The 25,393-nt window shown below is 34.4% G+C and overlaps 1 protein-coding gene across 4 annotated transcripts in view; it reads right to left on the bottom strand.

Annotated features, from left to right (window-relative positions):
• The window catches only part of SYT14 (synaptotagmin 14), a 55,748-nt gene that overhangs the window by 29,069 nt on the left and 1,286 nt on the right, over positions 1-25,393 (bottom strand). For 2 of the 4 annotated variants that reach the window (XM_086629071.1, XM_086629082.1), the window contains exons 1-2: positions 24,301-25,252; positions 19,737-19,955 (exon numbers count right to left, since the gene is read on the bottom strand). In XM_086629071.1, the coding sequence (XP_086485197.1) occupies positions 19,737-19,955; positions 24,301-25,252 (1,171 nt within the window). Of the gene's footprint in view, positions 1-19,736; positions 19,956-24,300; positions 25,253-25,393 lie in introns of those variants that run through there. The other 2 variants (XM_009982125.2, XM_009982126.2) reach the window with 1 other exon arrangement.

Below are 25,393 nucleotides of genomic sequence, written 5' to 3'. Positions count from 1 at the left end.
CAAAATTGTCAGAAAAATACCACTTCCAAAAAGATAATAAGTTAAATAAATTCACAGAATCTTCCACACACCCCCGTTCGACCCCTTGCCCCAGTCCCTCCTCTTTTAATCACCACAAGTCCTGCTTGCTGAAGGTGACTGACAACCAGCTTTGAAATCTTGAGTGTCTTGGTGACGAGGAAATGCCTTTTATAATCTCTGAAATTTCACCCAAATTCAGCTCTATCACCAGCATTTACAGATGCTTAACAGAAATTCAGAGCTTAACAGCTAAGAGCTTTGAAAACTCCACCCACTGCAAACCATCTCAGGCCCCTGAGAATCCTCATTTCTGATCAGTGCGTGCATACTAGAATCCCATCATACCTCTGGACCATAGCAGCAGGATGTGAGCTTAGAAAACTTTTCCCTGTCATTGCTATACTTCGTTCGAGTACAATTTTCACTTTAAATTACAGTTCAAATTCCAGTTCAGTTTAATACTACTACAGCTGCAGCATTAAGCACAGGAGTTGAGCAGCAGGGTAAAGTGCTGAAAAGGTGAAAAAGATTCCACAGAGGTCTAAAATCAATTCCCAGTATTGTAACACATAGCTAATATTCCTGTGATGTTCCTGCTCTCATTCTACTTGGTCTCAAATGAGGAAAGAAAGCGTGACTAGAAAGAAAAATTATGCATATAATTTTCTTGAATATCTTAACATTTTTGCAGCTCATTTCAGGCATTTTCATTTTTTTATTTGACAAAAAAAAAAAAGGATATAAAGTTTTCTAAGCAATACAGAAACCCCCTCTAAGATCTCAATAATTACTCATTTGATGATATAAACAGGATCCATTCGGCAGTATATACTGCACTTAAACATGTTCCTTAACTATCAGAATTCCATAATTTTTTTTCCATAATTTATTTTAAATAAGATACAACTACTTCCTCTAATGAGAACTTTTTCTGCAACTTAACATGCAATAACTTTATAGTTTCTTAAAACAGCTTCACCTTAGTAGCTGCATTTTGTAATTTTTTTCAAAACACTGTGTACAGTTCCCTAGTATTTTAGCGCTCTATTTATTACTACCCTAACTGGTGAAAACGAACCAGAAGAGTAGGGCATGAGTTAAATTTTCTGCCATCTACTTAAGATATCTATATGATCCCAATTTGGGTATCTCATAACTTTTAATTTATATTAAGTGAAATATATTATGGTGAATAACAGTATTACTATAATAGTAGAAGTTAACATGTTTGGCATGTTACAGAGAGAGAATTAAAGCACAGGTTTAAATAAGAGGTAATAAAGATTGCTGTGAATCTAGCTCAGAAGTGTTCATCATCACAAAAAGTTTCCAATGAAATGTGGAAATTAAACCAAGTCTTTTAAGACTAGTACCCTAGCTGTTTTCTTCCAGGTTTTGGGGGGTTTGGGGTTGGTTTTTTTTTTGAGGGGGGAGTTTGTTGGGCTGTTTTTAATTCAAGTCTTATAAATTATTATTAATTTAAAATTCACCTGAATTGTGTACCAACACCAACACAGAAACCTCCAAGCCACTAGCTTCTTAAGAGATATACCCTCACAGAATTTTCCATCAGCAGCAGCTCTGCAGTGGAAGAGAAGGACAAGAAAACAAAAAGTACAATATTAGGGTGGAGAAAAAAGTATACGGAAGAAGGGGAAAAAAAAGGTAAAAGGAGAGAGAAGGTGCAATGATTCACAAAAAAGTGATAGGTTGTTGGTAAATGAACAAAGGAAAGAAATAAAGGGAGAAAAGTTCAGTAGATCTGTATAGAAAATAAGAAGAGCAAAGAGAGGAATAAAGAACAGACAAGACGCAAACAGGAATGAAAAATTGCAAACAGCTAAAACAACAAAGCAAAAATGACAGAGGAAAAAATGTGAAGAAATGAGGAAAATAAAACACCACATGACATGCAAAAAAGTGGTTCAGATCTGAGAAAAAAGCAGTGTCAACAGAGCAAAGAGATAAAAGAGAAATCAGTGATGTCTGATGAGTGGCAATATCTATATTTGTAGGTGAAAATCTGCAAACCTAGAGAACGCAGCTAGTTACATTCCAGAAGAGGCGAGACATTTCCCAGAATAAGCACTTATATTTATATTTTAGCTTTATTGTTTTCTTTCCTTCTGAGTGGGGAGAGGGTGGTAATCATTTATTCAGATCCTGAGATTCCAAAGTCCTTGATTGCTCTTATCTATTCAGGTACTTTTTCCCCTTTTCATCTCGGTGTACTGGCTCAGTGACTTAGTAAAATGGACTGTATTTTCTGTAGTATATTAGAGTATACCTGTAGAAAGGATTCTAGAAAATTCGGATTTTTTTTTTCTTTTGTAACAGCTCTCATAACTTTACCAAATAAAAAGCAGCTAGAACCCAGATAAATCAAGGACAATCTCATTTACAGGAGTACCTAAAAGGTCAACAAATAGAAGAAAATTGCCTATATATGCTCAAGAACTCCTCTAAAACCTTTTAGATACTAGTGTCTGCAGAGAGTATGCTTAGGCATAATGGCACTAGTACCGCTTTTGGGGCCAGCTGTCCAGAAAAAGAAAGGCAAAATAGACACTGTGAAATCACAGGAAATGGATATGCTTCAAAACCAAGGTATCTTTCCTTCACACACTCAGTATGAAGACTACGTATTCACAGAAAAGGCATGGATTAAGCAGCAGGGAGCATGTCAGTCTGTTCTAATCACTCCAGCAAGGTCTCAAACAAGTTTCTCCAGGCATTATGAAACACATTTACTCAAAACTAAATTTCTTGTACTTCTTTGCAGCACTTCTGAGACCTCCCACTGTCACAGGCAAGCTGCTTTACTAGGCTTATATGTAACATAAGTTGTTCCTATGTTTCCATACCTGTCCTACAATTCACAAAACAGGTAATTTTTTGCATTTTGAAAGGACTAGATGAATATGAAATCTGGATGGTGAAGATATTTCTGTTCAACCATAGCATCAGTCTTAAGAGCTATGCAAGAACTTACAAGGATAACAGAATAGTAGCTGAGCTGCATATTGCATACAGAGGGCTCATAAGGTCTACAGAATGATGCTTCAGCTCTCAACGAACAGTAGGAGAGGAACTGGTCTTCCATGCCATCCACTCAAAGAAACAATAGTGCTGAACAATCAAGAGTGCAGCATTCTCAACCTACTTAATTTCTCAAAACATTAACTGGAAAATCACATTGTCATGAACATGTTGTTATACCCACAATATTAAACTTACTAGCCATTGTGACAGACTGAAAACATGCATATCCATCAAAACTTCTCATAGACTTTTCTCATGCTAGCAAAAATTTATATACTTAATTTGAAATTACTGTTTGATGCTGCTTGTTGAATAAGAGACTTAAAGGTGGTGCACAGCAGTTAATTAGTAATCAAAGTCTGACAGCTACAGCTGCAAAATGTTTGTATGATAATTTTGAAATTGAAAATTATTTATTTCACTCTACATGAAATTAGTGTACACTCATTAGAAAGTCAGTGATTATCTTGAAAAGTACTACTGGAACATTTCAGTGGCTTTGCTACAACATTAGAAAGCATACAACATACGTCTCCAGACCTACTACCATCTCACCCTTTCTCATAATTTGGTGTCAGCAAAGTTTTTAGATCTTGACATTACCATTGAAAACATACTTAGCAGAATGATGTTTACACATGGTTCATAACCAGAATGCTAATTTGTTTTTTTAAATCTCAGCATTAAGAGTTTAAACTACTTCATTAAGCTATATATAAAGCCGATATGCAACTGATATACGTGCACGTTGCAACAAATGAAATTCTAATTAAATATGAGGAAAAAACTTTGAAATAAGAGTGGCTATAGACTGGAAGATGTTACTCAGAGAGGCTGTGTAATTAATAGCCTTGAAGGTTTCAAAAGCTCTCCTGGCTAGGGCCCTGAGCGACCTGGTCTAACTTGGAAGGTAGCTCTCTTTCAGTCAGGAGATTAGACTAGATGACCTCCACAGGTCCTTTTCAACCTGATTCTACAATATATATTGAAAAAAATCAATTCTATGCTATAATAATGAAGGATGAGGATCATCTCAAATACAGGTATCTCAAATATCTATAAAGCTCCTTTTATAATATAGTAGTTTAACAATTCACAGGCAAGTATTCCTCCTCTGCATATGCTAGTTACATTGCTGCAACCTGCAGTAAATACATATACCTACCAGCATAGTACTTTCATTGTTAAAAACAAACAAAAAATAAAACAACAAAAAAACCTCTACCACCACCAAAAAACCCCAAACAATCCAATGACCCAAACCCAGGTTCAAAGAAACAAATAATACAAGAAGCAAAGAGATTCAGAATACTTTGTTAACTGGTGACGTTCTGCTGCAGTATACTTTGCAGCTGACTAGTTTTAGACGATGTAGTATAACCAAAATTTTTACTTTCATAAAATGAACATGTCAAGATACAGACTTTTAAGTTAAAAACATCCTAACAATAGCTTACATACACACACATATAAACACATATATGTAAACACACACATATACATACACACAGCCGATGGCAATGTATCAGTAACAACTTAAGGTTTATGAAATATTAAATATAATTAAGATTACACTGAGGAAGTAATATCCATTACAAAATGCTGATGTTAGACAGCAAATATTGACCTTTATAATTTATCCAGCGAAAAAGCTTTAATTTGCTTGTTACTCAAACTTTAACAATAAGTATGATAGCTTAGATGGCAGAAAGAAAAAAAACACAAACCAAAACCAGCAATTGCTATCAGTTTGCATTAACATTTTGACCAGTCAACAATTCAGCAGTGATGAAATGTGCAGTTTGATTCAAAGACAGACAAGGCTATTTAAATAACTCAAAATAAGAAATGGGTATTGAAACATTAGAATTTTGATAAGCGATCACAGCTGCACTAGAATTAGTTTCTATAGCAACGGAGGAAATAATGTAGAGAATTGCACTGCAACACAAGATGGATTCCTTACAAACACTGCTGTTCAAATAGAAAACTTTAAAATTATTCACTGTATTAAAATATTTCTATTAAATGGTTATTCAAATATCCTATACCTTGCACTTCATACATCGTCATATTTGCATTCTCCAGGATTCAATTCTAGTGCATCCATTCAAGTTTCATATTACATTTTCACTTTCCCCCATTGCTTACCTCCCTATTATAAAATTAAAGTGACTTATTCTGAAAAATACTGTATCTTCGATCTCAAACTAATCTGCATTTTCAGTTTCTTTTTATTATTATTATGCCTATATAGAAGCACTCATTACATTTATTTTTCCAGCAGTGCACTTGTAAAACATAAGAGAATGCTTTGCCCATGCCATCAATAAGAAGCTGCATCACAGCCATGAGAATTAACATCACTATGGAACTTCTGAAACTTGCAGTCATATGAAACTTGCACTACCTTTTATCAGTGTGCGCTCTCATGTCCTAAGCATGATTAAGAAACCATGGCAAATATATCAGTATTCATGGACAAAATGCCCATAAGATGGTAAGATGAAAGCCTTTCAGTCGAGCATGTCTTTAGATTTCAAACATTACCCACTTCTAATTGTTTCATTGCATTGTCTCTGATTCTAGCTATTTTTGGCAACTAATTAAAAGCATATGCCTGAACCTTTTATGTATTTTGCCCTTATAATGAGACCTATTACTCTGGCTTATTCTATCCCTTTGAGTTCCAAAGTATTTTTCGAGTTACCATGGATACAAGTGATACGCTTTCTCCCACAACTGCTTTGTGTGGCTTATCAAACACCAGAAAACTGACACAGTAGGAATCTGAGCCATCTCTACAGGATGAATATCTAACCTCTTGGAAGTGTGTGTGTGTCCTTGCCTTGCCCCCCCCCAAAAAAAAAAAAAAGAAATGAGGTATGCCACACACTAACATTTGTAATGAAATAAGCAAGCAGGTTCTTTTCTATCTAAAATCTAGTACTCTTTCTCAAAGAAAACAGAATGAAAAAAGGTGCAGACATAAAACAATTTAATCTGATCAACCCTGAAACAATGTTGAAATTAAAATGAGAGTATACAGAATCATTCCGAGTTTGCTGTTTATTTTGAGTTGATAGAGTTTAAGTGTTTCTAGATCAATATATCCGCTGCAAATATAAAACAGCAAATTTCAACAAGCATTTCAGAAAGGAGTTGCAGAAATATTGTATGCAACTCCAAGATTATGCATAAACTAGAGTAAATAAAACTCCCTTAAACAGAAATTGTTAGGCCTCTTTATACCAATTTATTATGGGCATTTTCAAATACGAACTGCATTCCAACAAGCTGGGAATAAATTGTACTAATCAATGAAGAAGAGGGCAGTTAGTAAACTGATTTTCCCATTATACTTCTGTATTCTGACCTCTTCTTAAAAACAAAAGACTCCCTCTGCCTCAGCAGCAAAATCTACACAGGATTCAAAAACCAAGTGCTGATACTAACATAATTTGAATTAATGCATGAGAAGTAAAGGGGAATAAGCAGAAGGAAAAATAAATTATTGTAATATAAACTTAATAAATTCATTCAGAAACATCTCCCAACTTTCACTCCACTAAATCTATGGAAAAACATCAGCTACATAAATGAGTGCCTCAAAGGCAACTAAGAGCTAGACAGAGAAGAATGGGTAGGCAAATGCTCTTCTTGCCCCCTTTCCTCAGTTACCCAAACTCCTCTAAGTATTACAGCAAAACTCTCGACAAAAACCTTGTTCATATCCACAAGCTCAGCCTTGCTTTAAAATGAAGAGATTTTGGAGCACAATATTGAGCCAGAGACACTGAAGTATAACAAACAGACTCTCGTCGTTGTTTGCATTAACATTATGAAACAACTTTATCATTCTGTTAAGTTTCCACAAGCACATATGAACTAAAGACATATTTAATGTTTTCATTTTTCTAATAGTGTCACTGTACATTAGACTTACATTTCCACGGATTTCGTAAGATGTATTTCTTTTTACTTTTAAATTTAACTTTCAACTGTCTCAGGTTATGATACTCTTTTTTGAGGCCAAAAAACATCCACATAATGCTTTCACTGTGAACATTCAACTATAATTAAATCTTTTTTTTTTTTTTTCCCCTGAAAATTCAGAAGTAATTGAAAGCTAGAGAACAATGAAAAGGAACCCAAAATTGATTGCTACATTGTGATATTTATGGTAAGTAATTTGTATTATCACAATATTACTAGTTATGTAGTTTAATGTTGGAACCACTCACAAAAATATTACCATCTGGAACAGTGCAGACTTTTACATGGGCTGTGTACTCCTGCCATCACATTCACCTTCACATGTGCTACATACACAGCTCCTCTCTACAATACTCTCCTGAATTATCTGCACCATGCACAAAAGCACACAAGAGATCCCCCATTTCTCTCTGCATAGAAATAAAGCACAAATTAGTATTTTTTAAGAAACAACCACCATTGCTGCCATTCTTCATAAAAAGGGCTCTTAAGTTCTTCCTTCATGGAATCTCAAAGTTGTCTGGAATGGCCACTGCTGCTGCCTATATCTCTGAGACCTTTAATAGTAATGAGGCCTTAACACACTTAAAGATTGCCTTTAACACTAATGGCAACTAATGTTTTAATTTCCACAGATTTTATTCTTTTAAAGCCTCTTGTTAACAGGAAGGAAATGGCAATAGGAAAAGCAGAAGATTCAAAGCAGTCATTCTCATTGTCAGGGAAAGGAATTTTGCTCTGAAAGCAAAGATAACAGTCATTATCAAACAGGATGATGAGTTTCTCTGAAGGAGAGCATTAGACACTAGTCTCTTAACAGATAAATTATTCCTCAGATATAAGGGAACATGACCACCAACTCGAAATATATTTTCAAATTTTTACCAGACCTACTCAAGAGTTATCTATTGGCTGAATTTTGTGTGGACATAAAATTCATAATTCAATATTTGACAGGAAAAGAAAAAAAAATATATCAGAGCAGTACATTCCATGTCATCTTCAAGAAGAACTTATAAGTCATATATTTACTTGAAAATTTTCATGTGATTATTTCTATACTAAGACCTAAGCTAATACACACTGTAAAGTTTGGGGAAAAAGACATCATTATTCTCTCTCATTATTCTCATAACCTAAAAATAGGTCCATTCTGGCATTATGTGCAGAATTTTACATAGGCAAATATGAAGCAATCCAAGCAAAATGGTTTTTAGAAGGTAGTTACAAATTAATGCAAAAATAAGACTAATTTTCTCATTTGTATCTATCAGATCTTGAAAATAAGTGCAACAGATTTTTTTATTTTCACCCAACTCATCAAATTGCCACAAATGCTATATACACATTAGAAACACTTTGAAGTATAATAAATCTTAATAAAATGTAACATAGATGGCATTGTACTTTTCATTTCAGAGTAGTCTTTTTTTCTATTAAAATTCACAGGAACTTGGATAAAATTCTAAAAAGATACTATCTGGTTTAAATCTTGTTAACACAGTGTTTTTAGTGCTGAGGATTTAAAAATGAAGTTTCAGAAGTTGTTATACGCACTACAAAACTACAGTTACCAAAATAGAGGGATAACACCAAACAGATCAGCTATAACAAAAACAGGAACTATGAGATACTGGAAGCCACAGAAAGTTTGAGCAAAATCAAGTAATGTTCTAAACAGACATAAAGAAATTATTCTAATCAGTAGTGGCCGTCCCTCTTTTTTGTCAAAAGATGCAGAGGTGGCCCTGACCTTTTGGTTACGAGTGTGTTTTCTAGTACAAATCTCAACTCTTTGCAGTAAACAACAGCAATCATGTCACCAGTTCAAGTCATATACATAAACTGTATTTGCTCAGGCTGAGCATTTTCAAAGAAAAGAAAATCACACCTGAAGTCAGTCTCTTGAAGAGATGAACCTTTTGTAGTTTCATTCCCCAAGATTTGGATTTTTCAGATACACATGCTCTTATCAGCTCTATTTTTAACCTGCTGCTCATATAGGATACTTAAAATTCTGAACATGTTTACATTATCCATCCAGCAGGCTAATGGAACTGCATACCAGACAGTCATGCATAATTCAAATCAATATCCTCAGGCTTGCAACTCTAAGTCAAAGCTGCCTTTAAATAAGCTGGGTGTGACTTTAACATGAATAAAATTTATCTAATTTTTAACCTTTATCTGACAAATTGATATATTTGAAAAGGAATGTCATAAATCATCTTTTAAAATTAAAACAAACAGAAAATCACCATAACGGAAAATCTTTTAAAAAACACTTTTAAAGACAAAATTTAGAATGGTTCAACAAGACTGGGCGTAAAGGTTTCAAATAGAGAGCTGGGTAATTAATTTTTTTTTTTTAAGAAAAATGTACAAATATAGACATAAAAATACATGCTGGCAGAATATTAAGTGGCATGGAAGGTGAATGTGGCAGGATTTCCTATTCACAAATTTAAAGATCAAGCTTTAATTGAATTGGGCATAGGTGGCTCCACAGAAAATCTTATACGCAGTTAAGCATGTCTGCTAGTTTCTCTCGAAGGACCAAAATCAGAATTTCCATAATAAAATAATTTTCCCTTTGAATTTTCCTATGTGCTTTCCTAAGACCATGCTTCCATCACAGCAGATAACATTCAGCCACACTGAAATGATCAGAAGCACAGCAATTACACTAGCTAAGGATCTATTCCTAGCTTACTTGAAAATACAATAGAGGAAAAGTAATTGCAAATAAAAAAAAAAACCACAACAAAACACAAACAAATAAAAAACTCCACCCCAAATGAAAAGAACACAAAATAATAAAAAAAAAGACTTCAAGTTGTATAATATAACATATCATGCTTTCTCTTTCCCCCAAGGAAAATATTCCAATAATTTCTAAAAGTTAGGATAACTTTGTAACACAGAAGTGTTGTAAGTAGTACATAAGAGTTTATTTTAACATGAAAATAAAAATAAAGGCAGACCTTTGTTTTCATAGAAGCTACAGACACAATTTTGTGTTGTTTACTCAGATACAATACAGATCCAATAAAAAAATATACACATGCAAAGTAACTATGAAAATAGTCATCCTAACAATAAAATATATGTTATTAGATAAAAATAGTAACATTGTTCATCTCATACCAGGACAAAATATTCATTAAATAATTCCAAGAGAATACTTATGATATAGTTATAGCATGTCCATGAAATCGATACCTACGCATACAGAAAATAATCTACACTGACTAGGTAACAAAACAAAAAGAGTCTAGTTACTAAAATAACCTGTTGTTGTTCTTTTACCAAAACACCAGTTAAAATGTAATGTGATCAGATTATAAAAAACAGTTCCAATGGTAACTGGTCTTTAACCTGGGGGGAAAAAGCACAACTGAGAGGCAAACATTAGTCTCAGACTGGAGTTAAAAATCTTTTGATTTTAACTTTTAAAGGTAAGAAGAATCATCCATTTATCCACAGGTGCTGTGGAGGAAGAACTGATAAACTTCTTTTGTAATATTCTTACGTGAAGTTGTAATAATGTTTTTAGTTCTCATATTTATGTAACAAGTACTCCTCCCTTCTGCAGATCAAGTAGGATAACTATTCTCAGCAGGTGAGTAGAGTACTGGGTGTATGCAGGGTAAAATTCCTTTTTCCAGTGCTCAGAGATTTCCAGTTTACTGTTCAATCCTGTTGCTTAGTCACATATTCCCTGATAGAGCCATGGGATCTCTGCAATTAGGGTTTAGATTAATTAAAACTGTACCTTCTTTTGTATATTCTGTGGGAGTCTTTCAGAACAAGACATGTCTCACGGTATACATGCATAAAGATCAAAGAAACTGCTCCCCTACATCACTAGATATTACCATAATACCAAGAAAAAAGAATGCCCCTACCCAATAGCTTTTAGATCATATTAGTACAAGAAATACCCAGTTTTCAACATGAACTCTAAAATCAGCAAAAGCAGTAGGTTCATCAAGGAAGTGATCTTTTCTGCTGATAAAGTACTACCCTCTTGTGTTTATACCACAAATCAGTTCTACATTTTATTAAAGCAGAACATCTATATCAAACAGAATGCCACAAGACACTATTTCAGCCGCAAATATGTATGTGAACTTTTCCCAGTTAATGACAGATCTTGATCCTTTCATAAATTTCAAATTCAAATAGATGACAGACTTATTAATACAATAAGTTATAATAGGTTTACAATAAAATGGAAGCTTTCCTGTAATTATTAATGTATGATTTAGATCGCTACAGAGACATCACATTGCTAAGGGTGACTTTCTTCAAAGCCTTTACATCAATGCAAAGGGTATTTCTTCAAAGACTTCAAAATGCTGGCATGAGGAACCTAATTTGTGAGATTGCTTTGCTCACTTGTGCACATCAGTAAAAAAGGCCCTTTCCCATTGGAAGACAGTTTTTCCTCCTCTTTGGAGATGGTCTAGCTGGAAAAGGAATTTTCCTGTTGAAAATCTTACCATCGTCACTGACTTTGAGTTTTGTCAGTATTTTTCTTCTCTCAGCAGTAGATCACATGCATGCTTTAATAACATCTTTTTCCAGCATCTCTGCTGTTAATCACGGGGTAAATCCAAGATTTCAGAATTATTCAAATTGATTCTATCAAGCACTTTCATGTGTTCCCTTTGGTTGACAAGATATTTATTGTGCACAACTTTGATGTTGTCTATCTGGCTTTTCAACTCAAAAGTTCTCAATGTAACTCCACAGTCTTCCAAACTGTGTTTAAACTCAGACACAGATCTCCTTTGCATTTAAGTCCCATGTTTATGTCTTGCCACCTGCATAATATTCTTCAAGAAAATTACAAGAATTATATTGAGTGACACATGTCCCTTCTATTCCTACCTGTGAATTCTGTCCATTCCAGATCTCCAGACTCTGTAAACACTACTCTTGTCTGTCGTTCATGGTGGTAAAGAACCATAACCACAAAATGATAATATGTGAATTACTTACATGAAAAGTTCCTTACTATCAGGAACCTTTCAAAAGATAAAGGGTAACATTATCTTGGGAAAAAAAAAAGTTCTGAATTCTGTAAAACTGAATAAGAGACAGAGCAAAAGTCAATCTTTAAATTGCCTAAGTCTCTGCAATGCTTAGTTGACTATTTTTGGGAAACACGCATCATAATTTCAAATACTTATACAGCCTTCTACTGTTGCAGAAGAGTAATAGAGGACTATCATAATACACTAGGAAGATACTTTGAAACTCAAAAAAAACCCCTCAAACACAGCATCAGAGCAATTAAATAGAAAGCAAGACAAACAAAGTTAGCTCTGGACAGTACGCTGCAGATCCTGGAATTACAAAAGCATCCCTAAAACATTATCTTGATATAGATATGGACTGAATCACCACACTCCCGGGCGCTTCAAAACCACAAGAAAATATTTTTCTCCAATTTTTAAGGGCTCGGAGTCAAGGAAGACACACCAATCTACCAATAAATAGAAGGCAGACACACATAACCAATGATCCGAATTTTTTATCATTAGTATTGCATTGTTGCACTTTCTGTCGTACTACATGAAAATTTTCAATTCCTCTTAAAATAAAAAGCGTCAAGGGTAGATGTCCACATAATAGAAAATGAGCATAAGGAAGCTGGATCAACTAAATAAATACTGCAATTTTATGAAATCCCCTTTTTCTCTCCCAAAAATCTCTAAAAAGTACATCAAGAATGATATCAATTGATAGCACAGAAGTACTATCAGCTGAGAAACATGTATGAACATCTGGAATATCTCACAGCTGTAACATGACTCAGCCTTCAAAATACACTCTGAAACACTTGGCAAGTACTGCTCTGAAGATAAGACTTGTCTTAAGTGTCTTTACTGTAGACCCTTTGAAACTACCTTGATTAATGTACAACTTCAAGAACTAGGTCTATCCAAAGCTGCAGAGAAGAGTATTTTCTTCCAATAGGTATTATACTAGAGAAAACTCACAGGTAATCTGATAAAGACACATCAGAGAAAAATAGGTGTCCATCTTCTTCCTAAATATTCTTTCCATTGTATTTCTAATTAATTTCTTTTATGGCACATTAGAGGATAAAGAAGATAAATAACTATTCAAGTTATGATCTATATTCAACTGAGCTTTCGGTCTTCCAGTCTGAATACTAGTTCATAGTTTTTATTCCATGTAAGTCATCTGTGCCTGTAATTCTTAGCATCTGAAACATACAGACAGACCAATTCTGAGAGAACCTTGTGGCCTTATTTTGCTGAACATGATACAACCATACTGAGTCCTTCACTACATAATTTTGAAACAATAAATCTTCATTCACACTTGACTTGAAAACAGATCTGCTTATATGCAAGGAATAATGATCCGTTCTTCCTCTCTCAGCCTGTCCAGTGGCTTTCACCTTAGCTTGACACGTCTGAAGAAGCAGGATCCTGCTTTACAGAAGGTATTTAATGAGGAAAACTCCCCCAGGTTGCTGTAACAAAATGGGGAGATTCACCTATATACCAGTTTTGAGGTGCTTATGAAAAAGTGTTTGCTGTTTATGTTGGGAAGATACCAAAAGAAAATCTCTCTATATACTCCAAGTAGTTCAGTGAAGAGACTTTTCCCAAGACATGAAAACTAACAAGAGAGAAAGAAAAGGCAAAAAGCTGCATAAAGAATCAGATCCAAGAGATTCCAGAAGAACAGTCGCCTTCACGTGCAAAGATTGACACTGAGGAGCAAGGCAAACATATGTCCAACAGACACATCAACATAAAGTGCCGAAAGCCTAGAGAAGAATAAAAGCGGAGAAGATAAACTACAAAAATAACATCATACTCTACCTTCACAATATGGAAAAGATGGATAAAATCCAGTAGCATATGCCTGCTAGAGCAGCAGATTCTCATTTAAGAGAACTTATGTTTTCTCACTGCAGTCTTTTAGTGCTTCCATATGTTTCCAAAAAACCTTGTGAAATCTAACGCATTTGGGCCAATCTCAGAAATAGAGCCTCTGAACAAATACGTCTTCAGCCGTGGGGCTTTATCAATTGAGAAGTTAGAAAAAGACTCTAAAATGGGCTGGAGATGGAACCTGTGGTTGTACTGAATTAGTAAAATAGAGCTAAATAAAGTACAACTAAGTATGCTAAGTAAGCAAGCAAGCTTACTATTTCCATTAGGATGTCACTTATATTGCCTTAGAACTGGGATCAATCCCCCCTGCTTGCTTGCTAATCTGGAATTTTGCACAGCTGTTAAAGAGGTGACTTGGGCAAGACATGCTCTAAGAATATTAATTAACTATAAAAAACCCAGATCTTTTCCTTCCCCTCTTCTACCTTTCTCATCTCAAGGAATTCAGAGAATCTTGATTTCAAAAGCGAAGAACCACCTACAGCTTTTGACACTTGCCTGCAAAACTCTAATTTCATTATATTTACCCTAACATTTCTAAGTTTAAAAACTTCCATTTTTAGGAATTTAAGAGACTGCTTCCTTAAAGAAAACATATTATACCTGCCTATGAAGCTTATAATAGATATACAGACACAACAACTTGCCTGTATAATGCTTGAGTTTTAAAAGTTCAGAAAGTAGCCACTCCTGGAGACAAAAGCGGCTAGTTTAAGATCATATTGTATGATTTTTTGAAATTGATGTTATTAAGAAAGTACGGTCCATTTAAGATCATGGTCAATATAGATACTAAAAAATATTTTCAAATACCGAAGTACAAAAAATAATGCCAATTTAGTTTAAAGTTTGTAAACAAACACACTTCCTTATTTAGATAGCTATTTTAATGTATAATCTCCTTGTTAGTAGAAATATCTTACGGTCTTATTTTTGCTTTTTCTGTGGCTTTTTTTTTTTTGCTTATTTTTGTTCTTTATTTTCTGAAACAGATGTGTAATATCACAGCCTGTATTAAGTCCCTCTTCCAAAATATAACGAATAATTGGAGCACATAAAGGCCATATTACATATTCAACAGAACAATAAAAGCATTTGAAATGGTAGGGAATAATACCAAGAAGTAGGATATACATTATAAAAAATGAAAGGGAATTTGTATCAGGATACATATTGGGGAAAAGGAAAAAAGGTGACTTCAGTAAGTATCCATACTTTATAGCATAACATGGAAAGAACAAAAAGAATACTAGTGGCAAAACTAAGATTTCAAACTTCGAGCTAACCATAGAACTCTGGGCCTATGCACAGAGACTGGGTTAAGTCCACACATAAATATCAATAAATACTGTAGTTATATAGGTTTCTCTTTTCTATGATTAACAGTTTTGAGTCATTTGTGCAAGAGTTGGAAACTTCAGGTATAAACATATCTTCTGTACCATTTTACTTTGCTGTCTGTACCATTTACTTTGCCATTCTGTACCATTTTACTTCTGTTGATGACATTCATCATCATCTTGATTTTCTAAGGAACTAGATTTTCATTTAGAGATACTCTGGAATTAAGCCTGTCCAGGAGGAGCTCACTGCAAAAGTTGTATATTGACAATAGCTTGGAGTCTGTAAAAATACTTGTGTCTAAGCACAATATTTTTTTTTTTCATTTAAAATGTATTTTAAAACTGATCAAAATCTAAGCACATCAAATGCGCTATACAAATCTATAAAGTGGATCAGATGCTGGTTATTAGAACTAGTTATTTGGGAATTAAAATTTTAAAATCTAAATTTCATAGAACGAACTGAAGTGCTACTAGACTATTGCATCATCAAAATACACCAACAAAACCCAGAAAAATATCTTGCTTTCTTCATTTAACTATTAAAAATATTATACAAAACACCATGTCAGTTCTATATAAATATGCTGAAAAGAAAGATTAATATGGCCATCTAGAGGAGAAAAGAATGATGTGAAAACATGCCACACACATTTTCAGGCTTCAGAATAAAACATTTTCAGAGGCACGCAGCCAGAAAATAGATGTAATAAACTAATTATATAATTGATAGCAAGTGAACCTTAAAATAATATGATCAGACATTTTGAAGGTCCTAGTAATGCAAACATATTAATATCATACATGTTTTTAGCAATGCAAGCAAAGCTCACAGGGTGTATTAATAAAGACAAGATTATCTTTTTGTCTCACTGAAATTTTGTGTGTGCACTGTTAAGTGCAGACACATCTCAACAAACAAATTTAAGAAGTGAAGATTAAAGTGCGGAGTAAACAGTTTTACTAATAACTGCTTATTGACTCCTTTGAAAACACACAGCACGCTGCTGCAAGATACAGCATGTGATAGAGATTAACTGCTGAAGAGAAAATAACACCAAATTTTACGAAAATCAAACATCTTTTTCACTGCTCATATTAGTCTACCTCTGATGGAATTTTTAATGATATCATGAGGCTGATTTACTAGCAATGAGCAGGGGGAAACAGAGATAAGACAAAAATGAATTCTCTGCTCTCATCGCTTTGCTGTAACACTATCAAGCCCTAGTAAATATATGGACTAATGGGTGCCTTAAGCTGGAAACACCGCTGGCTGAAATGTTTAAATCTTAGAAGCAGAAATGATAAAGAGTACTTATGAGGAAAACAAAGCACATAAAGTCAAACATATTGACAAATATTTCTCATGTTAAATAAAGTACATAGGAACACACTGCTTGTTCCCCCTGCACTACAAAGAATCAAGAAATGGTTCTATCTTTTGTCTTTACACTTATAAAAATAATTCAACAGTCATATAAACCAAATATTTAAAGAAAAGTTTCATGATTCCTATGGCATCAAATATTCTATAGATTCGTTTTGCAAGTTTAAGGAGCAGTAAAGCTTTGAATTTTTAAAAATTACACTGAATCTTCCAGAATGTTGATGCTCTCCACTGGGAATCGGAGATTTTTAACCTCATTTTCAGTTAACTGTTTCTCTGAACACATTTGAACTGTTTGGTAACCACAGTCTCATTTATTTTTGACTGCAGGCTTTCTTCATAAGGTTTCCACCTTCTCTTCATCAAAGTTCTAGATCGGGCAGCTTTCCCTCTGTAATCGCCATAACATAACAAGGCATACTCTGTCTTTTCCGCTATCCTAACAAATTTTTATCATTGTGAAAAGATTCTTTCTTCCATATTTGAAATAATTTAGGAAGAACATAAAAAGTACTAACACTAATTATTCTAGTGTGCCACCTTCAGGTCACTAAAAAGTGAAAAACATTAGGTGGTTAATCTCTTGCCATGTCCAATATCACAAAATTCTTTTTAATACTATTGAACATAATTTTGTTGAGATTAATAGATTACAAAAGCGAGACAAAACCACCACTCCAATTTGCAAGCATTTTGCAGAAAACTGTAGAATCACTGCAGACTATCGGATAAATAACACTGCTCATTCTCCATTCCCTGTAAAACATGGCAAGAGAACGCTCCCACAAGCAGAAAAAAAAGCAAAATACTGACAGTATATTAAAGCTTTTTTACAAGTACAAATATGCTGTTAAAAATTTACAGTTTTCTAAGTTAGAATATTTTGATAGTTTTTGCTTTAAAAATTTTTTCTAAACCCTGAATGGTCTTTCATTATATTAAATTCAATTTGCATACTAATTTTAGAGTGAATATGTGTGTGCATATATATAAATAGGTTTTACATCCAGCCAGCTTCCTGAATGGAAAGAGTGTTGAGAAGGGACAGCAGCTGGTGACATATCTTTAGCAAGAGAAGAAAAAATTAAAAAGGAGGAGAGGGGAAACAATTGTAACTTTCCCGATGCAATACTTGGACTTGTCAATTATTCTTTTGTCTTAGATTCTAACCATGATATAGATTTCCAGACTGGAGTTCTCACTCCCCAGAAGAGGACAGAAGTCAGTGACTATGAATTTTGATGATCTGAGAAAATGATGAGGAAGACAACTATTAAAAAAAAAAAAAAAAACCAACACCACACCACAAAACAAAGAAAAATTAAAATAATAATAGAAAAAAAACACACAAAAAGAAATCCCAAACAAACACAAATGAAAAACCTGGATACAGGCTAGCACAATACCTTTTTAGCTTAAGTCTGACTGGGTCAAAGTAAAAAGCTCAGATGAAGCGAGAACTTTTCACTGAGATGATGAACTAGGTAGGATTAAAAAAATCTGAACAACTGTGAAATAGAAAGAGGAATGTCATATGTTCCTTCCAACATGAATCATTCAATGACTATTTCAACAACTAGTCTCACTAGTTTGAAACGAGACAAACATTCTGGATATCTGAAAGTAGTCTTGTACAATTTGTATTTGCTATTAATTGTTAATAAATACAACTGAGTTCCATCTCCTGTTAATATACATCACCACTCTTTTCCAACAGTGACATAAGCCATACAGAAGACTAGAATCTCATCTTTCATATTCCCCCCACCAATGCTGCTGAGAGATACCAGCAGACATAAAAACCAAACACGATACTTTCACTATCCCTGTTCCTTGATGTCCTTCTCCATCACAGTGTCCAAGGACTGATTCTTACTACCTGACCTCACCTTTTCATCTCTTTCTCTCCTTGCTGGAACTCCCAGCCTTCCTGCAATTTAACAACTAAGGAAAGAACAGAAATTTCTGATGATCAAAAAATCCTCTTACTCTGAAACTCACTTCAACTATAGCTTTTATTCCCATTGTGTATTAACTTGGAATCATGAGTGAGCATGTGCTAATTTCAAATTTCAGTGGCAGACTTTTACATAATTGAATTACATCACATAGTAGAAAATTTAAATTTTTTCAAGCACTTCCGGACTGTATGGAACGTTTAAGGACAGACATCTTTTAATTACACGTATCCACTTTTTATTGGAAAATATCAATCTCTAAAATAACATATTAAAGGGAGACCAACAAATATCTTACTACAGTACAGCATCTATATTAGAATCTGACTTTTAGGTAACTTCAACCAAAGCTCACTTTTAATGATAGAAAATGGCTATAGACACAGTTCTCACATACAGCTATTTTCAAGCACAAAAAGCATATTGACAAAATATTGACAGCAGAATTCTCAGCCTCTGTGTCACCCTAACTTAAAATAAAGAAATATATACCACAAAAGAAAACATCCATTGATTACATCCAACTTTTAACACCATGGAAAAATTATATTAATCTAATCTTTGTAATAAATCCTTTCTATGAATTCAAGAGAAGAAAAAATACAGAACATGCCAGTAATGCGTACTGCAATGACCACATGCACCATAACCAATAATCAATTCCATTTACTGTGCTGTTATGACAGCTTATCAACAGAGGAATAACATGTCTTCTTTTACTTATAATACCACAGAACTCATCAAGACTTGCCATGTTTCTTTCCTAAATCAAAACAGTTTAAATTCCCCCCAAAATAAAATCACTAATGATAAAATCGTATGAAACTTAACATAACAAGATATTGTATCATTTGCAGTATTTCTGGAAGAATGTGCACAAGTCTGCACCATTCTTTTGGAGCATGCAGGAATATAAAAGATATCTGGATATTCTTGCAGACATTGACTATTTGCAAGTCAAGCTGTCCTCATCTAGGACTTACTTATCCAGAACATAATTCTGAAATTTGGAATAAAAAGAATGCTTTTAAATCACTCTTACCTTCATCTATTGAGGCTTCACTACTGTATCCATCATATTCTGCAGACAGGGGACTATATTTTTGTCTGGTTTCCCATATATAGTTTTTTTGCTGTCTGCCATCCACCACTGGCAGCCTGGAACTCTGGGTTCTAGACAAGGCCTCATGATATTTACCCAGTGCTTCATCTTCACTCTCAGATGATGAACCATGCTGGTCTTTACTCATATAAGAGTTGTCTGTTTGAATAAAATAAAGCAAATCGACTACAGCTCAAAATAGAATACAAGAAAATAACCGTAAGAGGTTATCACTGAAGATATTTAAGCTATTTCAATTAAAATGTCTGTAATATTTTTAAAATATCATCTTGTTTAAGTATTATGTGATTTTTCTAATTGGTGAGAGCTATTTTTATTTTCTAGAAAAGCTGAAAGATCATTAAGTCCAAAAAAAACATTCTAAAATTTATTCAACAGAAAATGGATCCATTTATGGCAGCAAATGGATCCATTGTACGGCAGCACACACTGAAGTTCTTGAAACCCTTCATTAAATAAGAAAACGCTCAAAATAATTTGTGTAAAGTAAATCCAACACTGCAGCAGTATTACATTTGGATACCTAACATATCAAAAAGGCAGCTCCTCATCCTCCATTCCCAGCTGATTTTTGCTGTGAGCATGCAGTATAACATAGAAATGAAACTGATTTACAAAGAGAAGCCTACAACAAAATCATCTTAGGATGTTTATGTCAGTAGTGCTTATACTCTCAATAACAAATGAGAAAATGCTAGCGAAAGATGTTTGCATGCACAATTTTATTTAACTTACAATAAACAGCCCCTTGTTCAATAACTGAAATTAATGCAGATTCTCACTGCAGACATCTGGCAGCAGCAAAAACTGTGCAGAGGAATCTATCTAGTTAATTCTTTTATACGAGTTCCTCTATAATGCTCACTCCTGTGGCCAACTTTTTCGAACCACATCTCAAGTACGACTTCCTCCCACAAGTCAAAGATTGAGCTGCATTTTTATTTTTCTAAAAGGAAAGCTTCCTCCTGCCTTTTCCAAATCTCAAATGGATTCTGTCCAAATTTAACATGCCATGCACAGGTTCTGTAGATCTCAAACTCTAATAGGCATTAAAAGAGTTCATGTAAACTCAGTAAAGGTCAGCATTACCACTACTCTGCAAGCAAGCCCATGGTATATGATTTTCCAATGGTTTTCCATCACCGGCAGAGCTCCAAGATGCCCGTAATACTGTTTTTCAGCTCCTGATTCTGCAAGGGAATACTGTCTAATACGCTATCCAGCCATGCTCAACCGCTTCTCCCCTCCCTGCTTTTAATGCCCTCCTCCCAGTCCCTGACCTAGCTCTAGTTCTGCATTTCTGCTCCCATTAGTCTCTGTCTTCACGCCCGGCCAGTCTCACTCCTCTGCCTCTGTATTCCAACTAAAGGAAGGATTCCGCTTACCCAAAGTTCAGCCATTTAAAATTTCTCAACCTACACCATTCATCTAGGCCTCTTTCACAGTCAAGTGTTTGCTTCTTCCTACTACAGAGGTCCTTCCTTCCCACTTTTTGGTAAGCCCCTAGAGTATGAGTAAAGTCACTTCCCATAGAGGTCTATTTCCCCCTGGTACTCGTACAGAAAAGCCTATGCTGCAAGTTTAGGTAGGACATCTTCTGCAAAATTACATTTATATGAGTAGAATCATCCTAAATTCCCATCTCCCGGCCCAATATTCCAGGTTCCTACTCCAAGCACTCAGTTTGGACTCTTATGGAGACTTCTCCTTTATTCTCTTTGTCTGTTCAATCTCAAATCCTCTTTACTTGCACCTAACCAACTACTCATGCAACCTTAGTCTTTCATCCTTAGTCTCTCCACCTTCATATAATGTTATCAATTCTCTTCATAGCTGTCATTCATCCTACTTTTAAATCCCAGTCTACCACTTGCATCGTGTCACATTTTTTCAGGAAGTTTCTGTCCTCACATAAATCATGTTTATTCTCAACTCTTCTGTACAAACTTCCAATGTCCTTCAGTAACCATAAGTATCAAAGGCAGAATAAGGCCTGCTCTGTTCATTCTTCAACCCCTACAAAGAAGCATATGAGTGCACATGGGATGGTCAGTGAATTTAACAAGCAAACTATAAGAGTTTACTATGATTTTTCAAGAGGAAAATTCTCCAAAGGTTTACAGCTTGATCAAACTTACATGTTTTTTCATAGAAGAACATGGGTATCTCTGACATGGGAAAAATGCTCTCCCACATTTCAAGCGCATACTCCAATATACAAAGGTGCCAAAGCATCTTAGTGAAGCAGATGTGAAATCTACTTACTTTTTGCACAGATAACCAGCATGTTTTTCCCATACTCTATTCCTGGAAACAGCTAAACATTTTAAACGATAACTTAAAAAAAAAGTAATAATAATAATTACAAAAAAATCTCAAACAGAAAGTACATCAAATTTCATGCCAAATACTTCAGATTTGGCACACGGTTTTAAGAAACTGAAAATAAAGTCTTGAAATGGAAAATGTCAGGAAACTTTAACTGCAGATGGTGCTACCAGCTCTACATGCAATGTGTATGCAAGCTTAATTTAGTATTTATAGGAAAATTGGTGCCTTGAATGACTACTAACGAGTAACTAGGTCTTTCAACTCTAGGCTATCAACTTTAATTCAAGTCTGGTTCTTCCCATTGTACGGATTGCTACAAAGCAATTTGAATTTCACTGATCACTTATTGAAAATATCACACCAAGTACAATATATTCTGGCTAGCAGATTCACTGCAAGAGGCTGCCCAGAAAAAGAAAGCTTCTTTGCTGGTACACAGAGTAAAACTTTGTATCTCATATGGCCCTCAAGAGGTTGAAACCTGACACCTGGGAAACTTCTAGATTTGCACAACTATAATTAAAGCAGGGCATACGAGGACTAAAATATAGTGCCAAACATCAGTATTAGATGCATCATTTATCATCACAAGAAATGTATTCACAAATACTAGATGAGGTTCATTAATCAGTCTGCATAAAGAATGGAATAGTATAAAACATGGCAGAAACATGTTTTAAATTAGTGCTGAAAGCTATGTCTCTAATAATACACTGATATTTGTAAGCATCCAGAAGTTCTAGTGATACCAAATAACTTTTTCTTTAGTTCCTAGCATAAAAGAAAAAGAATGAGGATGTATACTACTATTACAAGCCATGAAACAAGACCTCTTCAGAGGACATAAAAACCTCAGCAAAGTTAAAATACAAGCTATCCATACAAACATTTTTTAAATGAACGATACAAATCTATTTCAGTTTCCTGGGAAAAAACAGTGTCCTTCACATTAAAAAAAATCCTCAGGGTTTTATGCCTCTCCTTGCCACTTCTCTTTTGATTTTTATATCTTAGTGGCAAACTTGCCTAAGAGAATTCATGTTCTTATCAAAAAGTTTCCTTTATTTGACTAACAAAGGTCATATGTAATTACTAATCTATTGAAAGATATTAATTGCTTATGATGGGACCTAAAACATCATTTTTGACAGAGAATATACTTCAAAAATATTGTATGACTTGAAGAAATAACAGAAAAGATCATATTTTATCATACAAACATGGAAACCACCTTCTAAATCAAATTAAAAAAAAAAACAAAACAGAACAAACCAAAACCAAAAAACCCCACAAAACTCAACAAAATGAATAACTGAAATTTTCAGATAAAATATACATACTGAAAAAAACCACTCAAACCTGATTTTTATTATGAAATAACTCCTTTCTCTACAGAAACGACATAATCAAAAAGCCTGTGTTGCTTTCTAAAAATTCTTTACATAACCTGCAAAACTGTGTCAAAATGCAAGGTTTTACTTCTTACTCACAAACTATTATTGCAATCCCATTGTCATATTGTTTAAGACTGGATGTCGAAGACAGCGCACACAGCATCCTTATCAACAATACACAGGTTTTCTTTGTCAGACTATAACTTTAAGACAAGCCTCATTCAGTTCTTTCTATACTTAAAATCGCTTCATGGCCACTTGTCATTGAGTTTTCTATCTTGAAATTGCTATCTTACATATCCCAGAAATATATTGTGAAGATCTACTATAATGTAAATGTAACAGAAGTTATTATTTTTCTTCATCATCCTACCACAATTTATGCAATGCTTTTAAAATACACAAAACAAAAAAACACTTTCACAGAACAAGTGTTAATTTTCAGTATTAATTAATCCATATTTTTCAACAGAAACCACACAAAGCACTGCAGAGAAGGTAAGAAAAACTGTATGTAGAAAAAGAAAAGTTAGAACATAGGAAAGGCATTTCTTAATCAGTTCCTTTAAGTAATACTTCAAAAAGTAATTAACTTTCAAGAAATATAAACATAATTAAAGAATGAATCACTAACAACACAGACTTACTTTCATCCACAGGAAACACTATTATTAAATGTGTAAATTAAGTGAAAAAAGTAGGAAGTATTGTAAGTTTCAGGAAAGGCTGAAGAGGCAGTTTGCTGACAGACTCCTCACCTTTTCCTGTTGTCTTCTTATTACATAGCTCTCTTGAACTCTTTTCTGATTTCTTTGAGTTTTTCTTCTTATCAACTTTTGCAATTGTAGGTGACACATTATCTTCATCCTTTGATATAGATTTTCCATCAAAAAAGGCTTCAGATTCCTTTTCTCTGGATTCATTAATGCAATTGAGACGGCCATTGTGTGTCTTCTTCAAGCTGGAGTCTGTAAATTTTTGCTTCTGTACTTCAACGAGCTTTGTTTCTAAATCTTGGGGAACATTCATGCAGTGCACTTCTTCAGAATCCTTAAAATCAACTCCAGGTGACCGTGGTTTGATTTTTTTATGCAAGTGACTCTTAGAATTATCAGATACTGCACGTACGCAATTATCTTGTTTCTCAGTAGATTGCTCCACTGTGAATTTATTACTTTTCAGGTTACTGTCCTTCAAGAACTTGTCATTTACAAAATACTCATTTCCTCCTACTGCTTCCCTTTTAAAAGGTCCTCTTACATTCTTCAAATTCTGAGGTACTTCTGTATCACTTAAATGATTATTACTATCTCTGCCTTTTAACTGGCTCTGGTTTTTGTCCATGACGTGGTCAGATAGGCCATCTTGACTTGTATCTTTTTTTACAGAAGCTAACTCATTAGAACGAGTCTCTTCATGTTCTGCAATACCTCTCTTCGCTCTCATATTAGTTTCCTGAGAATGAGTTAATGATGGTGTACGTTCCTCTCTCCCTTGCACAGGTCTGTCATTCTGTATTTTGGAGCTTTCATCTTCTGCACGAAGGCCGTTTATCATGCTTGTTACTTGTTCTGTCACTGAATCAGCTACACTGTAGCCAACTTCTCCAACAACACTCGTCAGGTCATCCACGGCACTGCTAAGCGTGTCCACCAGAGAAGACACAGAGGGAAGGCTCAGATTTTGGTGGAGGTTTCTGAAAAACGCCATTTCTCCAATCTATTCAGCAACAACTTTTAATACAGAAAGGTCCTCCGTTTCACAAACTGATCAACTCCATTTCTCCAAGTTCAATTTCAGAGCTATTTGCTTTTGCTATCTCAAACTCAATACATTTACCAGGGGAAGTCG

This window comes from Tauraco erythrolophus, chromosome 2, assembly GCF_009769465.1.
Source record: "Tauraco erythrolophus isolate bTauEry1 chromosome 2, bTauEry1.pri, whole genome shotgun sequence".
NCBI classification, from domain to species: domain Eukaryota; kingdom Metazoa; phylum Chordata; class Aves; order Musophagiformes; family Musophagidae; genus Tauraco; species Tauraco erythrolophus.
This window is presented reverse-complemented; position numbering and strand designations above follow the sequence as displayed.